The sequence below is a fragment of the Leuciscus leuciscus genome (assembly GCF_965113295.1).
Source record: "Leuciscus leuciscus genome assembly, chromosome: 15".
NCBI classification, from domain to species: domain Eukaryota; kingdom Metazoa; phylum Chordata; class Actinopteri; order Cypriniformes; family Leuciscidae; genus Leuciscus; species Leuciscus leuciscus.
In genome coordinates, this window is record NC_138739.1 from 11,012,559 (window position 1) to 11,039,957 (window position 27,399).

The 27,399-nt window shown below is 35.8% G+C and overlaps 2 protein-coding genes across 6 annotated transcripts; one reads left to right on the top strand and one right to left on the bottom strand.

Moving 5' to 3' along the window:
* The first annotated feature begins 1,210 nt into the window (after window positions 1–1,210).
* LOC309476264 (uncharacterized protein) lies at window positions 1,211–27,096 on the top strand. 2 transcript variants are annotated; one of them, XM_082139547.1, is made up of 6 exons: window positions 1,211–2,669; window positions 23,364–23,491; window positions 23,815–24,138; window positions 26,122–26,238; window positions 26,384–26,451; window positions 26,922–27,096. In XM_082139547.1, exons 2-6 carry the CDS (start codon window positions 23,443–23,445, stop codon window positions 26,973–26,975), a joined length of 612 nt encoding a protein of 203 aa, XP_081995673.1. In that variant the 5' UTR covers window positions 1,211–2,669; window positions 23,364–23,442; the 3' UTR covers window positions 26,976–27,096. The 2 variants fall into 2 exon arrangements, with proteins under 2 accessions (XP_081995673.1, XP_081995674.1); XM_082139548.1 differs by lacking the exon at window positions 1,211–2,669 and having other exon boundaries at window positions 21,796–23,491.
* Window positions 7,688–26,221, bottom strand: LOC309476027 (uncharacterized protein). Of its 4 annotated transcripts, XM_082139129.1 has the most exons (8): window positions 18,835–20,144; window positions 17,900–17,954; window positions 16,746–17,063; window positions 15,994–16,323; window positions 15,387–15,701; window positions 11,297–11,593; window positions 10,621–10,763; window positions 7,688–10,325 (listed from the first exon to the last, which is right to left on the bottom strand). In XM_082139129.1, the coding sequence occupies exons 1-7, from the start codon at window positions 18,877–18,879 to the stop codon at window positions 10,627–10,629; spliced, it is 1,497 nt and encodes a 498-aa protein (XP_081995255.1). In that variant the 5' UTR covers window positions 18,880–20,144; the 3' UTR covers window positions 7,688–10,325; window positions 10,621–10,626. The 4 variants fall into 4 exon arrangements, with proteins under 4 accessions (XP_081995255.1, XP_081995257.1, XP_081995258.1 ...); XM_082139131.1 differs by lacking the exons at window positions 7,688–10,325; window positions 17,900–17,954; window positions 18,835–20,144 and adding an exon at window positions 26,104–26,221 and having other exon boundaries at window positions 10,614–10,763; XM_082139132.1 differs by lacking the exons at window positions 7,688–10,325; window positions 17,900–17,954 and having other exon boundaries at window positions 10,614–10,763; window positions 18,835–20,141.
* Window positions 27,097–27,399: the final 303 nt, after the last annotated feature.

Consider the following 27,399-nt stretch of genomic DNA (forward strand, 5'->3'; position numbering starts at 1 on the left):
CACACTGAACTAAAAAATAAGATTGATTAAATTGATCCATATTTCTGTTTATTCTCTCATGTTTTCCAGCTCATCTGCACACTCCTAACATTACCAGAGATTGTTCTTCATCATCATCAAATTGTTCACTGCTGTGTTCAGTGTTGAATGTGTGTAATGCGACTCTCTCCTGGTACAAAGGAATCAGTGTATTGTCCAGCATCAGTGTGTGTGATCTCAGCATCAGTCTCTCTCTACCTCTGGAGGTGGAATATCAGGATAAAAACACCTACAGCTGTGTGCTGAACAATCCCATCAGCAACCAGACCACACATCTGGACATCAACACACTCTGTCACACATGTGCAGGTACCACAGCACTGATGATATATGTGTGTATTTACTGACATGATCTCTGTCTTCTGTTGTAGATCAGACTGATGCATTCACTTCTTTCTTTATCATTACAGCACCGGACACACAGTCTTCTTCACCCTCTCCAGTGTCTCTGATAGGGTTGATCTCTACAGCTGGATCTCTGATGATTGTTGCAGTCGTTGGGATCTTCTGCATCTGCAAGAAATGTAGAAAAACGGATCAAGAAGGCAAGTGTAACCTATAATTTTAAACAAGTATTACAATAAATAAATGTACAGTCTAAATATTGTAAACAAGCTCTTATTATCATTTAATCACAGTTATTATCATACATTTTCTAGATAATGCCCTATATTAAAACCAAATTAATATAGTGTTATACTATTGTGTAAAATTGTAATGTTATTAAATTTGGCAATTATTACTTTTCAAAATACATGTCCATGTCTGAGTAATATGACTGAATGTCTCACTCGCTCATTTCTCAACCTACATGAAAACAAAATTATAAATCTGCATTAATTCAATAATAAATCAACTTCACTGTCCTAAGTTGTAAACTCATCTAGCAAAGATATAGTTTTGTTGTTCTAATGAATCCATTATTTCTGTTATGCAGAAAAGATCACTTACGCAGAGCCAACATTCTACAAAAGAAAAGCACATAAATCGGTAAGATAATTTATTCCTAATTTATGTTGTGTAGAACGAAAAGTCAGAAAATGTGAGATACCGTACAAAAAAAAAAGTGAGATAAAAAGTAATTTTTTGTTGTTGTTGTTTTTTATACAGAAAATAAAAGCGGAAGATCATGTGGAAGAGGATGATGTGGTGTACGTTTCTGTCGCCATGAGATGATGATCAAAAACCTTTTTCTGAATACCAGATCCAGCTTGCTCTACGAACCTTTAGTCTGTGGTTGAGTTTTGGGGTTCAGAATCACCACATGTAGCAAGAGAATTCAGCACAAATTCCAGTGGTGTAAAGTATTGGAGTAAATGTAATTAGTTACTGTCCTCAAGTATCTTTTTGGTTACTTTGTATAGTTTTACTGAGTATCAAAGATATTAGCAACTTTTACTTTCTGCTTGAGTACCTTTTTGAACAAGCATAATTATGTACTCTTTACTCCAATACATTTGTGAAAAGTAATGCAATTACTCGTTACATTTTGCATGGCACCTCACTTTTTCTGCAGCAGTTTATTGCTGAGATAAAGAAGTGATATCGCCATCTACAGGGCATTGAAGGTACTATAACTTGTGCATTTTGCCCTTACTCGCACAAACTTGTCAACAAGCCTGCTTTACACGAATGCGAGTGCATTAGCAGTTGCTGAATCGCACGTGTTTCATATCTGAGATGAGGCTGAAGCCAGGACGTCCAGTGCAAGTAAGCTTTGACTTTTTTACTTATGCTCTTTTTGAGCACCTGAGCTTAACCGAGACTTGAGTATTTGTAGATGATACTTTGATTTATTGCAATATTGAGGTGTTCAGTTTTATTTTGATTTTAGAAAATAAATGTGATCGCTCTCCTCACAGATCGACTGTTTCTTGTTTTTCACTGAAATGTCTCTTTGGTGTTGAGGACTAGTTCATCTTTGAGCCTACTTTCAGTATGTGTAAAGAAGTACTGTTAAAATCAGATACTCTAAGACTTTTACTCAAGTGTAACTTGTAATGGAGTCATTTTCACTGTAAGGTATCTGTACTTTTACTCATGTATGGTTTTCAGGTACTCTTCACACCTCTGATGAATTCTGAAAGAAAGAAATTTCATAAAATCCCAGCAGAGATAAGAAGGATGACTCTGAGGGGTTTGAAGTGTGATGTTGAGAGATGGACGAATGAAGCGCTCTCCTAAAGACTTTGATTTGTAATTCAATGTCTTCTAGCAAACTATCTAAATCTAGTGGCACATTGGAGCATTTTCATGTTTGACTCTTAAAGCCTCAAAACTATTTTGTTTTCTATTAGAAAAAGTCTAAACACAACAACAAGCAAACACTTAGCTTTCTCATAATCCAAAAAAATTATAATAAGCAGGACTAGATCAAATTAATGGGACTTTATAAAATTGCATTAGTTTAGAGATTGGTTTGATAAACAAACATCTTTTGCATGAGTGTGTGTCGGAGGTTTGTGGTGTGTTCATGCACATATATATATAATAGCACGCGGTTGAAGGGTGTTTTTCCATCTCTGCCCACACGAAGTTTAACTTCTGCCATTCATTTAACAGTTTAACTGCTTTGACTAAGGTGGTCTCAAGTCACACTGTAAAATATGGAAAATCATACTGATATGAGCGTGAGTAATTTTTCCTGTGTGTGTGTGTGTGTGTGTGTGTGTGTGTGTGTGTGTTAGGAATTGTAGAGGGGGAAAAAAAGATTTTTATTTTGGCCTTGTCTGACCCTGATGCTAAACCCTTTTAAAAATAATCCTCAAGATATTGTGCCTATAACGCTATTTAGGGAAGTTTTTGAGTTGATTGGTCCATTTGTATTATCAATAATTAATAAGAGTTTACTGTCTGGAATTGTTCCAACTTATTGTAAACATGCCATAGTACATTCTTTGCTGAAGAAATCAAACCTAGATAAGAGTGTGCTATGCAATTATAGACCAATCTCAAAGCGTCCTTATCTAGCAAAGATCTTGGAGAAAACGGTCTTTATTCAACTTGAGTCCTTCCTTAACTGACAATACTATTGGTGAAGTTTTTCAGACGGGGTTCAAAAAGCAACATAGTACAGAGTCTGCACTGTTTAGGGTGTTTAATGACATTTTTATGGCCACAGAAACTGGTGATGTGACCTTACTTCTACTATTGGATCTTACAGCAGCGTTTGATAATTGACCATGATATTTTAATCTCGCGCTTAGAAAATGATGTAGGTATTCGAGGAAATGCCCTAAATTGGATCAAGTTTTATTTCCAAAACAGAAGTTTTTCAGTTCAGATGGGAGAATGTACGTCGACCTCAGCGCCTTTATCGTGTGGAATTCCACAAGGATCTATTTTAGCGCCAGTCTTTTTTTCACTTTATATGTTTCCTTTAGGTCAGATCATGAGTAAATATGACGTGTTTTTTCATTATTACGCAGATGACATCCAGCTTTATCTACCCTTGAAACCAGCTGTCCCTATAGTGCTGTAGAAAGGCTGGTAGAGTGTCTTGGGGAGATTAAGAGGTGGATGGCTGCTAATTTTCTGTGTCTAAATGAATCGAAGACTGAACTGATTCTATTTGGCCCTTCTGAGTGTGCTGATACATCCAAAATTTAATTGGGTACACTTTCCCCTTTTCGTATGCATCATGTAAAAAACGTAGGTATAATTTGCGATAGTGCACTGAGATTTGATAAACAGATAAATGAAGTAGCCAAAATAAGTTTTTTCCAGTTGGGACTAATCGCTAAAATTAAGCCCTTTGTAACACGGAAGGACCTGGAAAAGGTAATTCATGCGTTTATTTTTTCAAGATTGGACTATGGTAATGCACTGTACTATGGTGTTCAACACAAAAGCTTAAATAGATTACAGCTGGTCTAAAATGCGGCCGCAAGACTCCTGACAGGCACTCGGAAAAATGAACATATTAGGCTACCCCAGCTGCCGGTTTCCTACAGGATTAATTTTAAGATACTTTTATTTGTTTTTAAAGCACTAAATAGCACTGCTCCAACATAGGGAGAGTGGGGTGAGTTGTGCCAGTTTTTACTCAAAGTGACTTTAAAGTGAGGCCATGGCAGTAATGCCTTCAACTTAAGGATGTACATATATTTCAGGATGTTGTGCATCCCTGAGAACAAAAACTTTGGATCTGAAATAAATTGTTTCAGAAATATAGCTCTTGGGAAAAAAGTGGTCTCATGGCACAACTTGCCCCTGGTGCGGGGGAAGTTGTGCCTTTGGGGGAATACATTGGGGGTAAATTGTGCCAGTGATTTCTGAAGTAAAACAGAACATTTTAATGTTATGAACCATAATGCTATATGAAAGCAAGATAAATTCAATACAAAATTACTCATTTAAGGTTTATTTAGATATTGTCACCCTGGAATACCATAGCATGCGTTTTTCCTACTATGGTCAATTGCATAGGGATTTTGTATTGAACATAACTCTGGATCACAGTGTCATAGAGACAAGGGGGCGGGCTCATTTTACTCAGACGACCAATCAGTCTCTCGGGATTATTGTGAAGCTATCAAGCTACGCCCTAGCAACCATTTAGAGCACCATAGCAACACAATATATGATATTTGTGAATCATTTCAGGCAAAAAGGCTTTGGCAATAGATGCCTGTTGACATAGCGCTGTCTGTCAGTTATGTAACATGTAACATTATGTAATTTCTAAACATCCTATTGTGACATGGGACACTTAAAAACGGAATAAAACTTCTCTTTAATAACATAGTGCAAACTCAAAACTGAAATCAGTGTTAGCTAAATTAAACAAATAGCAGGCAGGCCTAAGTCAAACAATGGTGAGGCATGCCCATCTCCTCACTTCTCAAGATTATCCCCTGTGAGTATGTAGGTCTAGGTGGTCTGGATCTGGCACAACTTAACCCAGGCCCTTTGGCACAAATCACCCCAGACCCACAAGTTTGAAAAACTAGCATGATCCAGCAGTTAAGAGCTAACATCATGCTAACTGCATAGACTCATTGTGTAGCCTACTAAAGCACTAAAACGTGTGTGGAAGTTTTCAAACTTGTCTATAATTGTTCAGACACTACAATAAAAAAAACCTTAATCATAGAAATTTTACTTTGAAAGGGAAAAAACAGTTTTTTGCACTGAAATGTGCTTAACTCTCATGCCATGTGTCTCTCTTCTTTGGAGGACGAGTAAAAGTTATTGCTTTTCAAAATTATGTGGTCACATGACCAATTTCTTCTATGGTTTTCCAGAAACAAGGGTGGAACTACTTCCCCCCTGGCACAAATCACCCCACTCTCCCCCTATAGCTGATCTGATCCAGGTGAAGAAACCAAATAGAGTATTGCGCTCCGAGTCATTCAATCTCTTGGTGGTCCCGCGGACGTACCGGAAAATGAGAGGAGACCGCTCCTTTGCGGCCGTTGCTCCCAGGCTGTGGAATAGTTAACCTCATTATATCCGGCAATGTTCCTCTCTTAATTTTTTCATATTGGCATTTGATCATTCATGAGTGCTGTGTTAGTGGTGTAACGGGTTACTATTAATGCTGCATTGAATTTAAGGTGGTTTTATTTTGTGATTGTTTGAGGTAATGTTATAGAATTTGAATGTGATTTTGTGATTATTTTACTTTTTTCTATGTACAGCACTGTGGTCAACCTTCGTTGTTTTAATATGTGCTTTAAATTGAACATTGAACATAATCCTTTTTTTTTTCTTTTTTCTTTTTTTTTTTTGCATCTCCGGTAGTGAGACTTTTTCTTCCTTTCCCTGCTGACCCCTAGTGGTCGTAACAATGCTGTTTTGCATATGCGTCATGACTTTATCCACAAGCTGTGAACCTGAAGATAAGTTGTGCAGTCATTTTTTAAAAGTTATATCACACCTTTGTTTTATAAAGAACACACCCTGTTTTTATTTTATTTTTATGTCTGAGTCATTTTAAGAATAAATGCAATGTGTTTTCTGTTGTGATATTTATGGTTTAATGCGGATTATAACTAACTACAAGTAGCAACACTAACAAACTAGACATTTTGTCAAAGTAATAGATTTAAACAACTTGAATGCCGTTTTCTCATTTGCAGTTGCAGTGTTTTTGTGTTTGTAAGTGTGTCATCTGAGCTGTAATGTCTCATGACTGATGACTCTATTAAAACTCCCTCAGTAGACGGGAAAAACACGACTGGAACAATAGCAGCTCTACTTCTGTCAGATAAGATGTTGATAATATAAGCTGTTTTTAGTAGGCTACTGTACCTTACTATGTGGTTAGGGTGCTCTGGGTGGTTGTTTACTAGTCAAAAGAGTGATTGAGGAATAACTTACACCTGTAGAATAAGGCTGAGACTGTGCAGGACTGTTTACACACTTGGATATATGATGGATATATGTGGTCATTTCAACTCCGAAAGTCATAATTTCCAACAAAAAAAACAAAAAACAAAAAAAAAGTGCATCGTGGGTCAGGTGATATATCTGTGATATACCCTTCAGTTGCATTTGTTCAAACAAATATCACTTTTGTAATATCAGATGTTATAACAAAAGGGGCAAGTTTTGAAAGGGACTAACACAAATAATACTTTCAGGTACAATACATGGATGATCAGTTGATGTCATTTCTACAGGTTCTAATAGATCAACAGTACAGATAATTCTAGCAACGTACAAACATGTTGTTGTGGTTATTTAAAGACACATCTCTGACACTGAATTCTCTTAAGAAACTATCATAAGCTGTTCTGATGATCTTCCATTAGTCTCCTCTTGTGGATCTGATGTCATAAACCAGAAGAATGACAGTAGCCACGCCCACCACAGCAGAGACAACCAATCGGATCACAGCTTCAGTAGATCCACAGCAGTGGACTCCTAAATAACCAATGATAAAATTGTGATTTTCAACTAGACAACATTAGTCTGTTTCAGGAACTCAAAATCTGCACAATCACAGGAACTGTAAATATGATGATAACAGCAATGTAAAAAAAAAAAAAAAAAAAAAAAATGTTTGAATCACCAGCAACTTTCATTGTATGGAAAAAAAAACGACATATTTTCTACTTATATCAGCGCTACCATACCTGCACATGCACTCTGAAAAATAATTCAGAGGCTTAGTAAATATCACAGCAATAATTAACTTTATTAACTTATTAAGTTCTCTGAATTTCATTTAACCTACTTGGTTTGAGTTGAGCATACCAAAATAATTGACTAAAAATCCAACAGTTCATTTTGTCAAAAAATTACACTTATATATCAATTTATTTTCACTAAAATAATTTAGTATTAGACTAACCAATTCGTTTTTTATATTTGTGAAATTTCTATCAAAATGTTTGAGAATGGAGATTTAAACTGATTTGTTTCAAGAACCACACACATATTACTTAATTGAAATCAATATTATTAATCTTTAACACACACTTAAGGAATTGAGTAAGTTTACTCAATTAAAACAATTACTTTATTAATTTGTAAATGTTTTTTTTTTCATATTTATTTTCAGACATATATTTATTCACATTTATAAATACAGGTGCTGGTCATAAAATTAGAATATCATCAAAAAGTTGATTTATTTCAAGAATTCAACTTAACAGGTGAAACTAATATATTATATACAGTAAACTCATTACATGCAAAGTGAGATATTTCAAGCCTTTATTTGTTATAATTTTGATGATTATGGCTTACAGGTTATGAAACCCACGGAATCAAAATCCCAGAAAATTTGAATATTACATGAAATCACACAGTAATTACACAGTAATACCATGGTCATTGAACCAGGTTTTGGTTCTTTTGGCAGTGTGGGCAGGAGCAAATCCTGCTGGAAAATGTCCACCAATTCACCACAAAGACAATAGTTTCAATAGAAACAAAAATAGTAGCAAAGACAATAGTATAGTTTTACCCAAAACAAAGTTACTTCAAGTACAGTTATTGTACTCACTTTAAAATCATTATTTAATATGGGACGTTCAGAGTGTAAGATTTTTCCTTAGATGAGGAACAGCATCCCACACAGTGTGCTTTTGTGACTGACTGCATTTATAAACAGTAGCAGTTTGCATAGTATACTACTAGTGCGCCATCTAGTGTCCTAACTAGGAACTCACCATTCCAAGATTAGCGCCACCATCCAACTATTTAATAAATAAAAAAACAACAACAAAAAAAAAAAACAGTTGATTAGACTATACTTCTGATTACAAACTCAATAATTCCATGATAAATTCACAGTCATTATAAAATCTGTTTTTGTTGGCATTTGTTTCAGAAAAATGGCCAGCAAAGTTGCCTATTTCTATAAAAAATGTGATGAAATGTCAAACTCAAACTTGCCTTAAATACATACAGGCTTTTAGCAGATGCAACAATTATTATTATATCACAGCAAAGCATGTAGGCCTACACAACATAAGATTTGACAGTAGAAAAATATAAAATATAAAATCATATAAAATGAGATGAGCAAAAATAAAAAGCAATAAAAGAGATAAACAGCGTAACTTCCGATTTACGTTTGCTCTCTTGGAGCCACACAACTAGCTATTAAGAATCCCTATAACATGTAGGGGACCCCCCTATTCGTTTTCTTTTTTCTTTTTCTAATTGTTATGGGTTGTCCCGAATCTCGAATTTGGAACCGAAAGTTGATGTTATCTGCTTGCTCTGAGTAAACTTTCACGGGAATGTCGCATAACCGGCTTTCTGGAATACCCCGGGTTAAACCGAAACTCATTTACATACAAACACAGATGAGATTTAAACTTCCAAATGACCAATGACAAAGTTAAAAGAAAACAGATGGTATAATATCCAGCAATCATATAACATATCAGAGAAACAAAGACAAAATTCAAACTTACAATTAATCATTGAAAATTGTAAAACAAGTCAGATGGTAGCCTAGACATTGATACAATGTTGAGATTTGATCCAAACCATCATTTTGGTTGAGATTTACATTTCATTGTTTAAAGTGTGTTGGATCAGTATTGGTTTGCTCTAATCCACTGGGGGCTTAGTTTAGGGGTGGGCATTCATGATTTTAGCAAGTCTGTTGAAAAATGGTTGAAAAATATTTATTGTAGTTTGAAATTGGCTACTGATTGGGATACACCCATGTTGGTTTAAACTTCTCAGTAGCCATATGGAAAAGGTTTGCTAAAAACACCTGTGATTCTTATATGTTCCAACAGAATATTGTAAGGGACATACATGCTGCAAAAACCACATAGTATAATATTAATGGATTTTTAATAATATATGTCCTACATACAACTAAAGCCATATATATTTCCATGATGTAAAAACATAGGATTTTTTAATTTAATATGAATGTCCATCATATTTCTTAAGATGTGTATAAATAGATAATAAAAATTGTAGCTTACCAGAAATTACCATGTAAACATTGTAACATGTTGTCACTAAACCTAATACAATTCTGTTTAATTACTAAAATGTTTTGACAATCACAATACACTTACAGTGATGCAAGAATATATATATTTTTTTACATAAGTGTGGGGACTTGCACTGGTCTTGGTCTTGACTTGGTCTCGAGTATTTCGACCCTTCAAAGTCTTGGTCTTGTCTCGGTCTCGGCCTGTCTTGGTCTTGGTCATGACTTGGTCTCGGTTTAGGTGGTCTTGACTACAACACTACACTTTGTAATGTTGAATCAATACTACTACCGCTGATTGTTGGGATTGTGTGTCTTGAAAGGTTTATTTTTACTTTGTAAAAAATAACTTTTGGTGCTCTGTGACATTAGAAGTGCTGCAATAGTTCTATTTGAGTTGCAGTAAGTTTCGAGGTAGTTCAGAGATGTGTGTGTAACTGTGCAAAAATATTACAGAGTTTTAAAAAATAAGCGCCTTTTCTGCATCTTTAGACCTTGTGTTCATTACAAGAGCACTTCTGCAACTTCTGAGGGTCAGTGAAGGTGGAAGTTCAGAACATGTTATGTCCTTGTCGTGTACAACCAGTCACTGCATTCATTTATCAGCAAGCTGAACTGGTCAGGACTCGTTCTGTCTTTTCTGTTTGTGTTTTGTGGTTGTCGTGTGCTTCCAACCTTCAAGAAACAGCTGAGGACAAAGCACATAAAGGGATACTTCACCCTAAAATGAAAATTAAGTCTTCATTTGACTTCTACTGTATATTTGTTTGTCAGATGACAGTCTCGTTACGACGAACACAACAGATACATGAAAAAATGGTGTTGTGGTAGCTGCATCTTGTTGGGATCCTCTCAGATCACCTATTTTTTCCTGTAAGAAAACAATGAATCACAGAATGTAAAGAGAGTGAAATGAACATTATAATTTAACGTTACAGAACATCAGCACATCTGTCATTGAACAAGTTCTGTCTGAAATGCTTTTGCCAGTACAGTGAAATCAGAGAAATGTGAAATTCAGAGTGTTCTACAAAGAAACGAGAGAATGAGAAACCTCATACTGTAGTTGGACTTTTTAGTCCATCGTCTGATTCTTTTCCTGTCAGCATTGAAAAATAATCACACATGCAATTAAATGCTGATTTAGCAAAAATAAAGATGTTTACCTTTCGCTACAGTGTCTGTAGGGTGTGCTTGCCTCTTCCAGACATCCTGCGACAATAGATGATCCAACCAACAGTTACAGCCAGAAGCAGAACAGCAACACAGATCAGTGATATATAACCTGGGTGTTCAAGATCTGCAGCGACTGTAAAGAGAGACAGAGGCTTTAGTGTGAGCATATCTGATCTATAACAAACACTGTGCACTTTGACTAAAACTGCATCAATTTTAGGAGTTAAATAAATGATCTGTTTGACATGTTTATTAAAAGCAAACATTAATTATTAATAGAACTTCATTCATTGACAGAAACACATAAATAACCTTTTCAGACTGTGATCACTATAGGAAAATAAATTCACCAAAATGATCAATCGTTTTATTAGAAAGTTACATCAATTGAAGTATTTTGCTGTACTTTCTAATAAAGGAGTGCATGCATCCAATATCACAAAGTAATTGTCTTTAAATGTGTAAATGATCAAAAAGAAAATGTATAATCGTCTTTATAAATATTGCTTTGCACAAAGTGTATTGAGAGAGTTTGGTATCCATCTATTAAAGTACCATTTAATAGTGCAAATGTGTTATTTTCAGAACATCTTACAAAGAGAGTAAGAGGCCCAAATTCAATTGTAATATAAATCATTATTTCATTGAAAGTTGTACGATACTCACCAGTGACAATTACACTGAATCTCTTGACTAAGGTGTGTCTGCTACTGATGATTTCTAGATGATAAAATCCAGAGTGTTCAATTCCAATATCATTGATGGTAAGAGATCCATTTTCATGCAGGATTTTGTCTTTGAATTTCCCATCACGTGAAAAGACTAGATTTGTTCCATTGAATTCTATGAGAGTATCTTCATCTCCAAACCTCCACAGCAGTTGGACATATTTCTGTATTTTAGTAACACCACTGTCTAGAGTAACAGGTTTTCCCATATTCACTCTTATGGTTCTCACTGCATCTGTTCAAACACATGTGAATGACAAAGATCAACATATACTGTGTAACATCTCACCAACACAATCATTCATCCGCCCTCCAGAGTGAGCCTTTCCCTGAGTATTGACTCATCCACTTATAGTGACAGGAGAAACAAAGCTTTCTGAAACTTTGGCTGTGTCTGAAATGGCCCCCTATACACTTAAATATGCCTTTGTCTGAAACCATAGTGGACATTATCGAGTGAACTCATATCTATCACATCCATTTTCCAAACCACTGGTCCAATGTGGCTACAGCATAATATCATACAGGTTTAAATTCTTTTTTAATTGATTTTTAAATTGTTTAATTAAGGGTTAAACATAGTTTTCATGACAGAGTTCAGGACAAATCTTTTCATCACTAATGGAGCTGCCAGTTTGCTACGTTTCAAATAATTATTAAACCGCAAACACAAACTATGCAAAAGCGGCAGCCCTTCTGGCACACTCAGTGTCCGAATTCACTCACTCATTCAAGTGCACTATCTTAGTGATGTAATGTAGGGAATAGTGAATGAGGATATAGGGGGCGATTTCAGACACCAATTGAAACAATGGACCTTTTTCACAAACTGTAATGGGGCTTTTTAACGGTCATCAGCATTGTAAATACATACAATTTTTGTATGTTTTTTTTTTTTTTTTTTTGCATGTACATTTATAACACTATATTAGTGTTGGGGTTCTCGATCTCGGACTTGAGTACAACTCTTTGTGGTACTGGATTCGGATGCATTTTTACTCGGACTTGAATTCTCTTTCGACTTAATTTATTGTGCTTCTCCACACCTAAATACACACAAAGTTGTCAAAATGCCTGTCTCTGTGAGTAGGCCCTACTCACATGTCTTATGTAAACGTCAACAGTTGAGAGAATATCGGAAATGTCAGTATATTAGATACATGCATTAGATCTTAAAGTGACAGCAGCCTAAAACAGGTGCTGTCTGTATAAAAAAAATAAAATAAAAAAAACAGTCAGTATCTGATGTGACCACCATTTGCCTCACACAGTGCAAGTGTCTCTTCTGACTGCCATTATCAATCTCTCTTCTATTTTTATCCAGTGTGAAACACAGTTTTCTTTTGCTATTTGAACAAATGGGAACATAATAAATATATAAATAAATATATATATATATATTTGGTCCGTTGCTTTCCAAAAATGATTCACTGTTTTGAAACGAAACACCACATGCTGGCGAACCCTGCTGGTCATAAAAACACCTTTTACAAATGTTTTATTACTTTTCAAAACAATTATGACTTAACTAAGCTTGTTTACTGAAATCACATGACTGGCATCGTGATGCATGATCCAAAAGCACCCACCACAAACTCCACTTCTTATTCATTTACAAGAAAAAAATACACAAATTTTCCATTTCAAATACTAAAGACCTGACAAATTATCACGTTTGTTTGTTTTTTTTGTTTTTTTTTTCTTGCTTGGCTTCTTCCTCCTCTTGTTATTCATATTCCACTGATGAATCTTCAGAAGGAATCCGTCTCTTGCTATTCTGTATTATGTACTAAAAAGAAATAGCCTACTGTATACCCAGAAAAGTTCTCATGATTTACTCATCTTTACACTTCTGACCAACTTTCACCAGCGCTGCCTGAGAGTCGAATTCACGTTTGACATTTATGTAAACACGTTGTGAAGCGCACCGTGAAGCTTGACGAAGAGCGCTGTGAAACTCACATGAAAAGCAGCGTTTTTACCGGTATAGATCGTTCACACATCAGAACCAAAAATCTGTGATGACAGTCATCATTGGAAATGATCTTTAAACGCTCTGTGTAGCTGTCGCAGATAGTGAATTTTCTTGCTGAATATTTTTCACCTTTGAAAGTTTTTGTTTGGTTGGTTTGTTTTGTTTTATAAATGTTGTGCAATAATTTAATACTTATTTGGGAATTGTAGCCTATATTTGATTTGCATGATTGGGAATAATGACACCTACTGGAGAAAATAGGTGTGTTCGACATCGGCTGCGGCTGGATGTAACCGATCGGCGAGAGTAGCCGCGTGCAGGCGGGGAGGAGCTGCAAACGGAGACGTGAAGTCGGACACTTTCTGGTTCCCGTAGTGACCGCTCACGTGGTGTTTGCATACTTTACCACAGCTGCAGTGAAATAAATGCAATATTTGCCAAATAATACACAGATGTTTCATTTCATGAGACATGTTCATTCAATACTTTATGTACTGCTTCATACAGCGTCTGTTTGAACAAGAATAAAGTTCAACATAAGCAACTATCAATGAAGTGGAGTCTACGTTTTTTAAGCAGTTTTAATTTGATAAACATGACACAATATAACATGACAACGACATGAAAAGAGTGTTCACTGTTATAATAAACTGATTTGAGAGCATTAGAGGAACTAAAGGTGTTCGAATAAACACGAAACACACGTGATCGTTGTCATGCGGTGAATCCGGCCAATCGTGGAACAGCTGTGTCGTCATCAGCCCTCCTGCAGCCCAGTGCAGCCGCTCTTGAGAAGCTGCGCTGGCTGAGTTCTCCGGCTACTCTCGAAACGCTCTCGCGGTACTTTGATGCCATACGTCACAGTCACGTGGCGTCGGCGCTGTATCAAGTCGGACAAAATTTCTAACCGGCATGCACTGCTTCAAGTCAGCCGCCGATCGTTCTGCGCAGAGCTGCATGAAGTCGAACAAGCCCAATAAGTGACATAAGACGTAGGCTACTGGTCATGTGATTTGCGTGAACACCGGAAAAGAAAAAACAGAGAAACACAAGCTGTCGGACACAAATTGAGAGGTGTAATATTGAGAAGGGTGTTTGATCAGAAAATGTCTCCTGAATCCTGATTGGAAAGCACACGGTATATGTTTGCATATCTTGGTTATCGTTTATTTATAATTTAAGGTACTGTGTATTTATTTCAGTTTAATAAGCTAGGCTATAGCCTATAGCCTATAGAACGACGTCATGGCAAAATCACGTCATCACGAATTTGATTGTAATTTTGGTTTATTTTCATTTTTTCACGGTGTCCATTTTATTTTTGTGATGTTGATTATCCTGATTCTTGAGAGGAAGACATTAAATATAGAAGACATCGATCGAAGGCATCAGCTGAAGCGTGTTTTTTTCTGGTTTGGAGACAACATTCAGGAGCCGTTATCTTCTTTCGCCCGCATAATGAGAATTGCTTCAGTTTTACTATCTGTTTAATATGACAACATTAATTTATGACTTACTTACAGCCAGAATGCTCTTAAAAACAAAAGACATGAATAATAGTATCCAACCGCAGAGCCGCAGCACTGATGAATGGAATAAGGCTGGGTCTCGAGCGCGACACGTTGAAAAGCTTTAAGACGCGGCGCAAAAGGCTATAACGACAAAGCAGACTACTTACATCAGTGCGTTCTGACTTCGTACGTGATCATATCAGTCATCATTTTGTAATAACACACAGCCTCATACGGGTAATTTACTAGTATTAAAACTCCCCTCATTGGTAAATTCCCAGAACTGATTACCGGTATTTTTGAAAAAGGTCCTGTTTACACATATTTCTCACTGGTAATTCACCGGTAATTTAACAGTAAACACTAAGGGGCTATTGCAGTGTTCCAATTGTGTTAAAGCTCTTGATATTGTTTTCAGTTTATCGTTTTTAACCAATAATATCCAATTTTATTTACAGTAATTTCAAGATGATCTACATCATTAGAATATATAAAAATACTGTAAAAAATGAAACAACTGAAATAAATTAAAGACTACATACTGCACACATTAACGATGAAACTCTTGTGTAAGGTGTGTCTGCTGCTGATGATCTCTAGATGATAGAGTCCAGTATGTTCAGTTGTGGTGTCTGTGATGGTCAGAGATCCAGTTTGATCGTCCAGCTTCAGTCTGTCTCTGAATCTCCCATCAGGAACATCATCATAGATGGAGACGTTTTGGTCAATTCTATTAAATGCAGCTATGAGAGAGTCTTCATATTCAAACATCCACAGTATCTCATCATATATATCAGTAAGATCAGTGTGTAGAGTGACAGAATCTCCCTTCATCAATGACACTGACTTCACTGCATCTGTATCAGCACACACAAATGGAGAACAAACAGAAAACATTTATGGGTGCATTTTTATAAAAGTTGATGTATTATCTACAAAAAGAAAAGTACATTCCCTTTTATATCCATGAATTGTAAGAATATTTTGTCATGAAATACTGCATTCCGTGCCCTGTTATTTTGTCAGTCCATAAAATGTCAGGTTACACATGGCCCCCCATTAATAGACAAATCATCCATAGTGGATGATTTCATTTACACTTCTACAACAGGAGATAATGAATTTGTATTCTTAAAGTACAGTACTCACCAAAAATAGTTATATTGAATCTCTTATGTATGGTATGAGTGCTGCTGGTCATCTGTAGGATATAAATTCCACACTGTTCTGTCCTTATGCTCCTGATTTTAAGAGATCCAGTTTCATGATCCACCTCCAATTTGTTTAAGAATGGCTTAGTATTATGTTTTTTTATGGCCTTAACTTTGGACGTTTTATCGATTGAACTTATCACAATGTTTTCGAATATCCACTGAATGAGATGATATTTCTGTATTTCAGTAACATCAGTGTGTAGAGTGACAGAATCTCCCTCCATCACTGGCACAGTCTTCACTCCATCAGTTTTACCAGACAAAACTGGAGGAAAAACAAAAAGAGTTACTCAGAGATAATATAATATTGTGTAATAACAGATAAAACACCCCTCCTTCAACAGTCAAAATTTGATTCAACATTTTATAACTATTCAAATCCACATTTTAGGTCTATTAAAGACACAATATGTATGTTTTCGCCGCCAGAGGTTTTTTTTTTTTTTTATATAAATAATATCAAAGTTGAATCTTGATGACGCTACGAAGGAGAATGGAACGATGGGAGATGTCGTTTTCACCATCCAGAGATGTGTGGAATTCAACCAAATTTTTAACCAATCAAAAGATCAAACAAATGTTATTCCCCACGTCATGTTTCCTTTCTAGTTAATATCTGACAAGTTGTAGAAAAATAAGAATAATAAAATAAGCTAATTATTACACTGAAATCCCTGACATACTCACCACTGACATTGTATACCATCTCTTTGTTTCTGCCATGGATGCTTAGTTTATAAAGTCCAGAATGTTCAGTTCTGATGTTTGTGATGATGAGATCTCCAACCTTCTGGTTTATGTTCAGTCTGTCTCTCCCATCAAAAACATCATCATATAATTTAGTTGTACCTGCTGCTCTATTGACTCTAGCTATGAGAATGGCATTTGGTCCAAACCTCCAGTCTATCACATCTCCAGTCTGTACTTCAGTGAGGCCAGTGTGTAGAGCGACAGTATCTCCCTCCATCACTGACACTATTTCACCAACTGTATCACCAAACACACCTGAAATTAGATACAAAACACTGTAAGAGTCACATAAGAGTCACATGTCGCTGTGATTACTGACAAGCACAAAGATGAAGACTCACGGGTAGTCCATTAGATGATGAAGAGAGTAGCAGTGGTTAAAAAAAATAAGTATTTTAACAAAACAATGGATGAGTAAAACGTTGTCTATTCAGTGTGCATGCCGCCATTTCTACTGAACTAACGCTACTCCATTCATAAAGGGAACATGTGACCGGAAACTACCATACTCAGCCAACCAAACAGGATCACCGTACATATTATAGTGGTTACAGCCATTACATTATCACAGTTAGAATGAAAATACATATATATATATATATATATATATATATATATTTTTTTTTTTTTTTTAAGGGAAACCAAAATTAAGCTAGTATATCCTACATGAATCAAAAGTCTTACCGTAGAACGAAAACACAATGAACACGGAAAAGGTCTCCATATTGCTGTGGAGCTCTTCAAAATTGTATTTTAATGAACATTATTGGTGGTTCATCTATATTGTATCCGTTGCCTGTGTCGATCGTACATGAAAAAAAATCATAAAAAAAAAAAAAAACACTAGAGATCGACACTTTATAGAGCATTTAGGCCAAGCCTACACCATGGGAAAATTGACTTTGTTTTGCGAAAAGCTGTAATTTCCTGGAAAACACACACTGTGTCACACACCCCACATGGTGTTGCACCTTTAATTACTAATTGTTGCAGGCGTTTCCCGTGTAAAGAGTGGGAAAGTTTGACAGTACCAGTTACAGAATCTCACCCACAAAGTTCACTACAAATACTGAAACAGCAATAATGACAACCTTTGGTGAAGGTCAGCCCAATATGCAGCAAAGGACCAGTCTGCTTCAGGAGGCACTACACAAAAAAACAACAAAAAAAAGACAAAGAAAGATCACATTAGAAAGAAAATAAATCAAACTAAATAATCAAAAGTAACAAAACAAAACAAGAACACAAATTACAATATCCTTAAAAATAAATTAAAAAAAGAACAGAACCATACACTTTATAGACAAAACCAAAGAATTATACTGTCACAAAAGTATAAAGATCACACCAAACTCAGAGCTTTTCAGGTCTGCAAAATGGCCAAAACCACAACCAGCAAATTCTTAATTGTAATGGACGTATTGTACAGGGCTTCGGAATTGACTGACGACGAAAAAGAAAAGATATTAGAGTTGCAGAAGCCATATACAGCAACTTTCTGGCATTGCACCAAGCAAAAATAAATCATAATCACGACAAAGAGGAAAGATCAAGTGCCTAACACAATCTATGCACAGTAATTCCATGTTCAAAGTCACTTAAATCACAATTATTCCCCATTATGATGCTCAGTTTGAACTTCAGCAGAACGTCGTCTTTTGTGTTTTATGGCAGTCGGTAAACCAACTTAAGCTGCATTTTCTCCACCTACTGAGATGGAGTGTGAAGCCTTGATGAACGAAAGGAAAAAATGAAATCCTTCTAATCAAATCTGTATCTCTTAAATATTTGATCAACAATATCATACACCCTTAACTGTTTCTGTGAATTCTGAGATATATTCTTAACTCTAATGTGATTCATTTCCATATCTCTTAGTTTATCAACAAGCTGATTTCTTCCTCCTTTATAATGCATCACAGTGTAAAAGCACATGTTCAGCTGTTTCTGATTTTTCACAGAAATTGCAGCTTTCTGACTCACACTTTCCAATAATATGCAGTGAATAATTAAAGTTTGAGTTTACCTGGTTATAACAGCATATTCTCTTCTTTTTCTCTTCTGTTTCCATTTACCCTTCTTTCAATCCCCACTTTCGGTTGAATGCTAAATAGGTGTCTCCCCTTTGACTGTTTATTCCATTCTTTTAGCCACATATTTCCAACAGCTGTTTTAATAATACCTTTTACTTCTGTTTTACTTGACCGAATTTCGATGTCAATCTCTTCTTTTCTTCACAAAGTGGAAAGCACATATCCATACAAATTCTACTCCTACTTCTGTTTGATTCATTCTATATAAATTCTGTAAATTTCACTTAAAATATCCTGTCTCGATGCTGATTTTATATAAGGTTAGGGACTCATTCGGCAGCTTGACGGCACATTGCATGACTGAGGAGTGGGAGGTTTGTGGGGGCGGACTGACCAATGAACTGTGTGTAGGAGTCATTTTAATGCAATTATATATTTGTCCATTGGGGGTGCTCTGACATTGGCATATTAGGAGCACATGGGTAATTGGACAACATGTGTATTGGTAGTGGGGAAGCACACAGTTTTTTGACTGTGTTAAGCCATGTATACGTGGAATATCATGCTGACCGTGCTTATAAGATTGTAATGTGTTGGATTGAGTTTAATGGTGCTTCACCATGCTTCACTGATAAAGAGTGATGTTCAAGGACATATGGAATATGGACAATGTTCGTGCGCTGTATTTGCAAGGTATGGACTTTGAACAACAAAGGATGAGACACCACAAGAAGCTAATTAGAAGCAATGTTTATTAATTAGAGCACAATAAATAAAAGACATTGGTTGCATCTTAAATCTGTGTTCATGGAGTTTATACGCATTAATTACTTGCTCACTCCTATTACCAATACCACAGCGGCTTAATGGAAAGCTGTTACACTGTGACTGGTTGCATTACATGTCAGTCAAACTTACTCCTTGGCCAAGAAAATCTGAGATAGAGTCCAGACCGTCTGCCGTCCGTCTGAAGATCTGGCTACGCAAGACTAACCAGACCACAACATGGACATGCTCTCGTAGTGAGGGAATTCACCATCCACGAACGCTCTCTCAGCATGTTTGCCCGGGCATGTGAGACAGCGATCATGGCCATCAGATTAGGTATGAGGAATACACGGACGAAAAGACCCCGTGCTGGGAACTTGCTCTCATCGCCAAATGCAGCACATTCTTTGCAAAATAGCAACAAAGCAATTAAAATTCACTCCAAGATCACTCCTAATAGCAATGAAAACTGCTTTTTCTTCTGTCTTTTGCTCAAACAGAAGGTGACTGGAATGAGAGATCGTCTTCTTCTGACCGGTCAGCTCTGAAGCATCTCCGAGTGTGATGCCGGTACTATTTATCCCTCACTAGGGGGCAGTAAACTACCATAACACCACAAATATAAATGATCAAATCATCAAACAAAAAAAAAAATCTATTATTATTTGAAAGCATACAAATTAGGGATGGCCCGATACCGATACTGGCATCGGGGATCGGGCCGATACTGTCCTCAAATACTCGTACTCGTACTCATAAAAATTCGCCGATACCACGCACCGATACCACGTCCATTTTGCGAAACGAAACTGGCCGCCGCGAGTGCTTTGTCGAGGTGAACTGAGGCATAGACGCGCGAGCTGGTCGAGCACATGCCTTAGTTTAAACAGACGAGACATCAGTGGAAAGTTTGTTCAGTCGGATGTCAATGGCAACGAAATTAAACGAGGCATGTAGCTTTAGCTTATTATTAACGTTAACTGACGAGAGAGAGAGACAGAGAGAGAGCGAGCGCACTTCTGTTGAATGCTCTTGATTGCTGATCGTTCACTCAGCACATGTTATTTGGATGAAAACTAAATCGTATATGTAGCCTAAGTAAAGTAAAACATGAACTGTTACCTGACTGAAGTATAACGAGTGGTTCCCTACGTTATTACAGGACGTGTGCAGGTTAAGAAGTTTCATGAACGCAAACATCCGAAGCGCGCGCCCCACAAACCAGCGTCTCAGCGCGAATACTGAATTAAATTGTCTTTCACGTCTTGCGCTTGTACGGACGAATTCACACACAATGTAATAACGCCCGTCTTGGTGAGTATCCTATAGTAAACAAAGTCGGTTATATCTCAAATGAACGTAGCATGTTCAAGTGCGGTCTGTGCGTTCGGTCTTAAAGGGGCAGCAGTTTGATAAACCTGCTTCTGTGTTTTAATGCTAATCAAACAAAGGAGAAATAAATACTCACTGCTCTTGACTAAATAGGCTACCCTTTTCAACTTTAGAAAATATCCATCTATATATAATTCATACAGTAATGAATATGCTTTTTTCACATTTGATTACTTTATTCAAATTTCTGTACTGTTAGATACCCGAAAAACTCTAAAAACACTGTTTATTTCATTTGTAGCCTTTCTTTGTTCTATATTGTATATATTTGTCCTATTTGTAATTCGATTGTTTGTTTTTATTTTGTTACTGACTGCTTACTTGTTTTAAATTCACATTAATTAGGCTGCTAGTTTTTGTTGTAGTATCAAAATTGGATTAAATAATTGATATTTCACTGGTTTTGACAAACATTTGAACCGCTGACCCAGTCCTCAGCACTGAGCCCTGCTGAAGCAGCTCTAAATATGTGCTGTGCTATTAAATGAAAGATGAAATATGATAGAGCAATAGAATGAACAGTGACAGTAGGCTTACAGAAGCTCATACAATGCATTTTAGCAGGCTTAATTAAGCATGAAAATAACTGAAAGAAATATATATATTTGATGAACAAATTAAGCCAACTAATATGATTTATAATCGTTTGGTTTATCTACTAATACATTTAAAAATTACAAATGCAGTGAAAATTCAGGTATCGGTTACGGTATCGGTATCGGCGAGTACCAAAAATTACAGTATCGGTATCGGACTCGTTCTGCAAAAAGTGGTATCGGGACATCCCTAATACAAATGTCTCTTAAAATGACTCTGTTAGAGTCGCATTAGCTTTCTATAAGTTTGAATTTAAATTGTAATGTCTGCCTTTGATTGCACATGATATTTGATATCACATGATAGCAAAAATATGTTATAGAAGCAGTAATTTTCACTTATAATACAACAATGATTTACAATTGTATGGTTTTCTCAGTAAAAGTGCACGTAAACTAAAATCATCAAAGTTTTGCCTGATAAGGACAAATAGATTTGGTTGATCATAAACCATGCAGAGATTTACAAATAGGCCACATAGGTTGCTATTTGTAGATATGAGTAATAAAGAACTGTTTATGCACAATTCTATCCAATAAAACATTGATTAATTTGCCAAGGGCTTATGTTCATGTAACCCATACTCTATTCATTCATTCATTCATTCATTCATTCACAAAAAGGACAACTATAAAGAATAAACTTTACAAAGTCTGTTTTTTGTCTCACTGTAACATGTGCATCAACAATATAATAATGACTAAAGCTGCAAGATATAAACCAAACAAAATAATACATTAATATTGTAATTAAAAAATATTCATCATTGGCTCACTTGCGTTAAAGAACATTTTATACATTAATCATTATAAGGTTTTTTTTTTTCTTGTTTTTTTTTTGATAGGCTAATTCATTTCACCAAATTAATGCGTAAAATTGACAGCCATAATTTGAATCATCACACACAACATCACCCCACGTCTGATTGCCATCAAGTTTCAGTTTTAAGGAATTCAGTTTAAAGGAAACTCTGATTACCATCAAGTTTCAGTTTAAAGGAATGACGTATATGAATGTTCAGCGCTGATTGGCCAATGCAGTTGTCAACAAGAAGCTCTTTTCACCAATGAACAACCTTTCGGCACGCCCCCTAACTTTGGTACGCCCACCACTTCAAGTGGCTGACGAGTGTAGCTGCAGGTCAGAGATCTCCAACAGTTCTCCCAAATCTCAATCTGTCAATACTACTACCACTACTTACAATCATCTTACAAAGGGTTGAAAATGTAGTGTAGTAAATGCTAATCAGTGTAAGTAAGAAAGAAGTCTTCAGATGAATGTTTGTCACAGTCTGCTATATATAGAAAGATCTACACTGCCCTAAAAATGGATGTCCTGCAAAGAGAAAAAAAGAAACGTTTTTCTGAAAAACAGCACCTGGATGTTTCCATAAGCAAAATATTCAGACCAGATGGAAATTATGAAATTATTGAGAGAGTGTGTTTTGTAACTGTGTGTTGGTTATTGTTGTGACAGAAGAAGATTTATGCAGTAATCCAGGTAGAAGTATAAATATAACTGGCATATCTGGAACTTCCTTGTTTGGAGATAAACAAATAAGCTATAGCATTTCTTCCTAGACTAAATTACTGAATTCATCCATTCTAAGAAAGAGTGTATAATGTGGTCTCATTTAAGCAATGGCACACAGACTTGTGGTTTTCAGAAAGGAAAAAAAACACTCCGGAATTGGACAACAGCCTCAACACATACACACACAAGTACAGATTTCAAAGAGATTCTTCACACTTTCCTTTCTTTGCAGTAAAGCAGACCACAGATGTTCTCAGGTTCATCACACGTCTTGAGTGATACTATTTCAGACCCCTGATCTGTGAAAGACAATGTCTCGCTCATTTGTTTTTTGCACTTTGTGCTTTTGGCGTCTGGTCGGTAAGTTAAAAACATGATTTTAACTTCACTTATAGCAGACTTACATCAGAGAGATCTAGTAGTTCTAACCAATTGTATTACATTATAATTCTACTTATGCTTTCCTAAAATCATCAGAAGATGCATTATTTCCTATTAAACTTGACTTTTTTTTTATTTCAATAGCTAATTAATTAACTTCAATGTTTAAATTTAGTGCAAAGCCACAAGTGTATTTTCAAAGTTTGTAATTTCAAAATATGTTTTAGTTTAAGCTTGGTTAAACCAACTTGTTTTGACACACTGAATATCTGACGGTAATGTAAAATGTTTCTGTTTCCCAGTGTTCTGTGGTGCCATGAAGACGGTATCCATAACTGAGGGAAATTCTGTCACTTTACACACTAATCTTACTGAAATACAGAAAGACGATCTTATAATGTGGAAGTTTGGAGATCAGAAGTCTCTGATGGCTGAAATCAACGCAGAGGCTGGAAGCTTCAAAACACATGATGGTCCTGATGGGAGATTCAAAGACAGACTGAAGCTGGATCATCAGACTGGATCTCTGACCATCACAAACACCAGAAACACAGACTCTGGACTTTATCTGATAACCATCAGTGACAAAATAGAGAAAGAATACAGATACAATGTTACTGTCTTTGGTGAGTAGAGAAGCGTAATTCACTCTGTGTACTATAGGGGAGAGCGGGACACAAACTAACGCGGGACTAGTTGTAACACTCATGGTTTAAAACTTCCCACACATGCCAGCATGATGAAACTTGATGTATTTACTAGTTGCCATATAAACACTATATAGAGAAAATGTTGCACCAAAATTAAAAAATCTTTGGAAGATATCACTGAACATTTATTTGTACTTCAAATTGGGTTCTTGGGAAACTGTTTCATTTGTGTTTTAACAACGTTTAGTTCACGAGTTATTGATTCGGGAACTTTGAATCTGTGAATATATTGACAACTTCACTGAACTCCTTGAGGTAAGCACTGACCGCATTTCTTTATATTGAAACGCTATGAAACGCTATAGTATCTATGTATCATATCTATGGAACATTAACCTACGGAGCTCTGAAACACTGCCAGCGGGACATTAAACAGGAAGTGTTTGTCCGAACTAATAACAGGTTTTGCAAGAGAACGCAAAAGATTTGAAAAATGTTTTCCTTCCACCTCATTTTTTTTTTTTTCATCACCATATCCCTTTATGCGCTCCATAAAAACTCAAACTAATGCAGTTCTCATGTTAATATTATTTGAGCCATAATGTTGATTTCATGATTCTGATTGGGCACTAAACTAAAAATACACTAAACAACTTTTGTCTAAATGTTTGCAGTCTGCAGGAGTCAACATTAGTTGTAGAAAATCACAGTGTATAATGTACACAAACTGAGATGTTTTTATCTTCAGACTTTTCAGATTTTTATATCTAGCTGGAGGATAAACATGTAGGATATTTTGAGCCAATTTAAGATGTTTACATCCATATATGTCCATTTCTGCTTGAGACTAGTAGTTTATGGTCCTCAGTTGATTAGTGTTTGATGTTCCGATATTCTCTGTAAGCATTTACAAAGTCAGCAAGTGTATGATAATGCTTTTTAAAATCTGTTCAGATTTTCAGAAGTTGTGTCACGTATTCCAGCCTTATTATTTCTATAACTGCACTACGCTGAAGTTAAGCAAGTTAGTTAGCAGGTCTCTGGTGGTCTCGCTTCCGGTCTGCGCGCATTCATGTGTTTTGGAGGAAGTGTGGCTTTGGAGGGCGATTTGCAGGGAGGGTTCATATGCTTTCAATGCTAGCATGCTATCATTTCAAATTAAAAGTACTTTGAATACCACATTCACACTGTAAAGTCTTGGGAGTGACAAATGCATTTCAACTGCTTTCACATTTCAAAACTGTAAACACAAAATGTTTAACCCAAACTGTTAATAAAAAAAATAGCACATTTTGAGAAAATAGCGACGTGAGACTTCTTAAACTTTTCACTGTTTATGTGGTTGATAAGTAAAAGAGGGTGCAAAAGTTTGTGAGTATGCATACAACAGCGCATCCTATTCCTCTTTTTTTTTTTTTTTTTTTAACCACCGGAGGCAAGCATAAATGAACCTCCCACTGTCACGATTTGCATTAACAGTTTAAATAATCCATAGATTTTGACATTCCACAAGGGCATCTTGCTTTATTAAGTGTTGATATGAATTACTTAAATAATCAAACCTCAACACAAGGGGAGATTTCCTTGAGGAAGATGTTTTTGTAAATCAGAAAATACTGCCTCACTTCTAAGCCACCATCTTTGTGCAGGTGTGTGACCTCAGTGAGATTACAATATATGCCCTTATGTAATAAATTCCTATTCCGTAAAGCTTGATAAACTGTTGAAGAAAGTGATATAAAGGGCCCTATTTTAATGATTTGAAACGCAAGTATCAGTATCTTTAATAGACCTATTTAATGTAGGCCTGTTTGAATAAACCAAGTTTGAAACAAAGAAATGAACCTTTAATATAATAATGTGCCAACTGAAAGGATCCCTTGATAGTTTTTTTGTCCTTGACACGTATAGCCTCCTATACATCGATCAGACTTGACTTACATTAATGTATCTCTGCAGGCATTACACGTGTAAATCCAGTGTTGATCTCGACTGCTGCTTCTGGGTCTCTGTTGATTGTTGCTGTGTTTGGGATCTTCTGCATCTGCAAGAGACTGAGAAAAACAGCCGAAGAGGGCAAGTTACCTATTGTTGCAGTGAAAAAATAGACAAAACATCTACATTTTGTGAAAAATCATATATATTTCTAATAAAGACTGATCATTGATAACATGGTGCATGCATACATTTCCCAATGATGCTTTCTCAATTGTTTTAACAGTTCAAACCCACAAAGAAGAGGTAATATATGCTGATCCAACACACCGCAAACAAAATTCACATAAAAGGGTGAGATAACTAATGACTGTGTGTTGTGTCTCTGCATCATCACATTTAGATGTGTTTTTGGAACCTAAAGTGTCTAAATGTTGCAAATATCTCAGTGTAAATGAGATAGGAAACAGGCCAGTTGAACTTGAAACGTATGCAAATATCTTATATATTGTGTATCAATCTATATATGATTCAATAAGACTACATTTTATTTCATTAGCCTTTTTTGTGCTGATGCAACTATTGTTTAAGTAATACGAACAGTAAATATTATTTACAGATGTGGCTTTCCATTTTGTTGTCTCAAGTTCAGTGTCATTATATGCATTTATAAGAGAGCGTAGAATGTTAATGAATAAAAACCAGATAGACTAAAAAAAAATAAAAAAAAATCTGGATTGTTTCAACCCAAACGTTTGAATTGAATTGTAAATAGATGAGGAAAATAATAATCAAACATATTCTGTCTTTATTATTTCTTACAGAGGTTTAAAGAGAAGGATGAGGTGGTGTATTCAGGCGTCACCATGAGTTGTTGATCAAACTCTTTGTAGTTCTCTTCTTTTTTTCAATAATGATGTTCCTATGTCCCTGTAGTGCTGAGTTTCGCAATGTTTTTGCAAGATTTTCACAAAATATGATGATCCCATTGCAAAAGACCATCTTTTACTCATTTACTCATTTATTCTCTGTGAGAAAAAATATGATGTGATATTACAAATATATCTCTTGGTGACATATCCAGCATCCAGAGCAGAAAAATTGCAAACAATATATACGGATAAGGCAGCAAAAAGAAATATAACACAGTAATAAAGAATAAACAATAACATTTAAATGTAATACTTCATGACCACAGACATGAGAATGACAGCTCTGTAGTCCACTTTAGACATTCTGCTAACTTTAAGTAACTTTGCAACTAAGTCAACTAAGGCCCTGTCCCAAATGACACACTTCATA

What these genes read in the sequence shown, in the direction of transcription:
- LOC309476027 (XM_082139129.1), bottom strand. Translation starts at nt 18,879, where the DNA reads ATGGAAACAGAAGAGAAAAAGAAGAGAATATGCTGTTATAACCAG. An exon ending in GAATATGCTGTTATAACCAG is followed by an intron (nt 17,955 to 18,834) that starts GTAAACTCAAAC and finishes TTTTTTGTGTAG; the next exon opens with TGCCTCCTGAAGCAGACTGG. An exon ending in TGGGCTGACCTTCACCAAAG is followed by an intron (nt 17,064 to 17,899) that starts GTTGTCATTATT and finishes ATCTAATTTCAG; the next exon opens with GTGTGTTTGGTGATACAGTT.
- LOC309476264 (XM_082139547.1), top strand. Translation starts at nt 23,443, where the DNA reads ATGTCTCGCTCATTTGTTTTTTGCACTTTGTGCTTTTGGCGTCTGGTC. An exon ending in ATACAATGTTACTGTCTTTG is followed by an intron (nt 24,139 to 26,121) that starts GTGAGTAGAGAA and finishes GTATCTCTGCAG; the next exon opens with GCATTACACGTGTAAATCCA. An exon ending in AACAAAATTCACATAAAAGG is followed by an intron (nt 26,452 to 26,921) that starts GTGAGATAACTA and finishes TATTTCTTACAG; the next exon opens with AGGTTTAAAGAGAAGGATGA.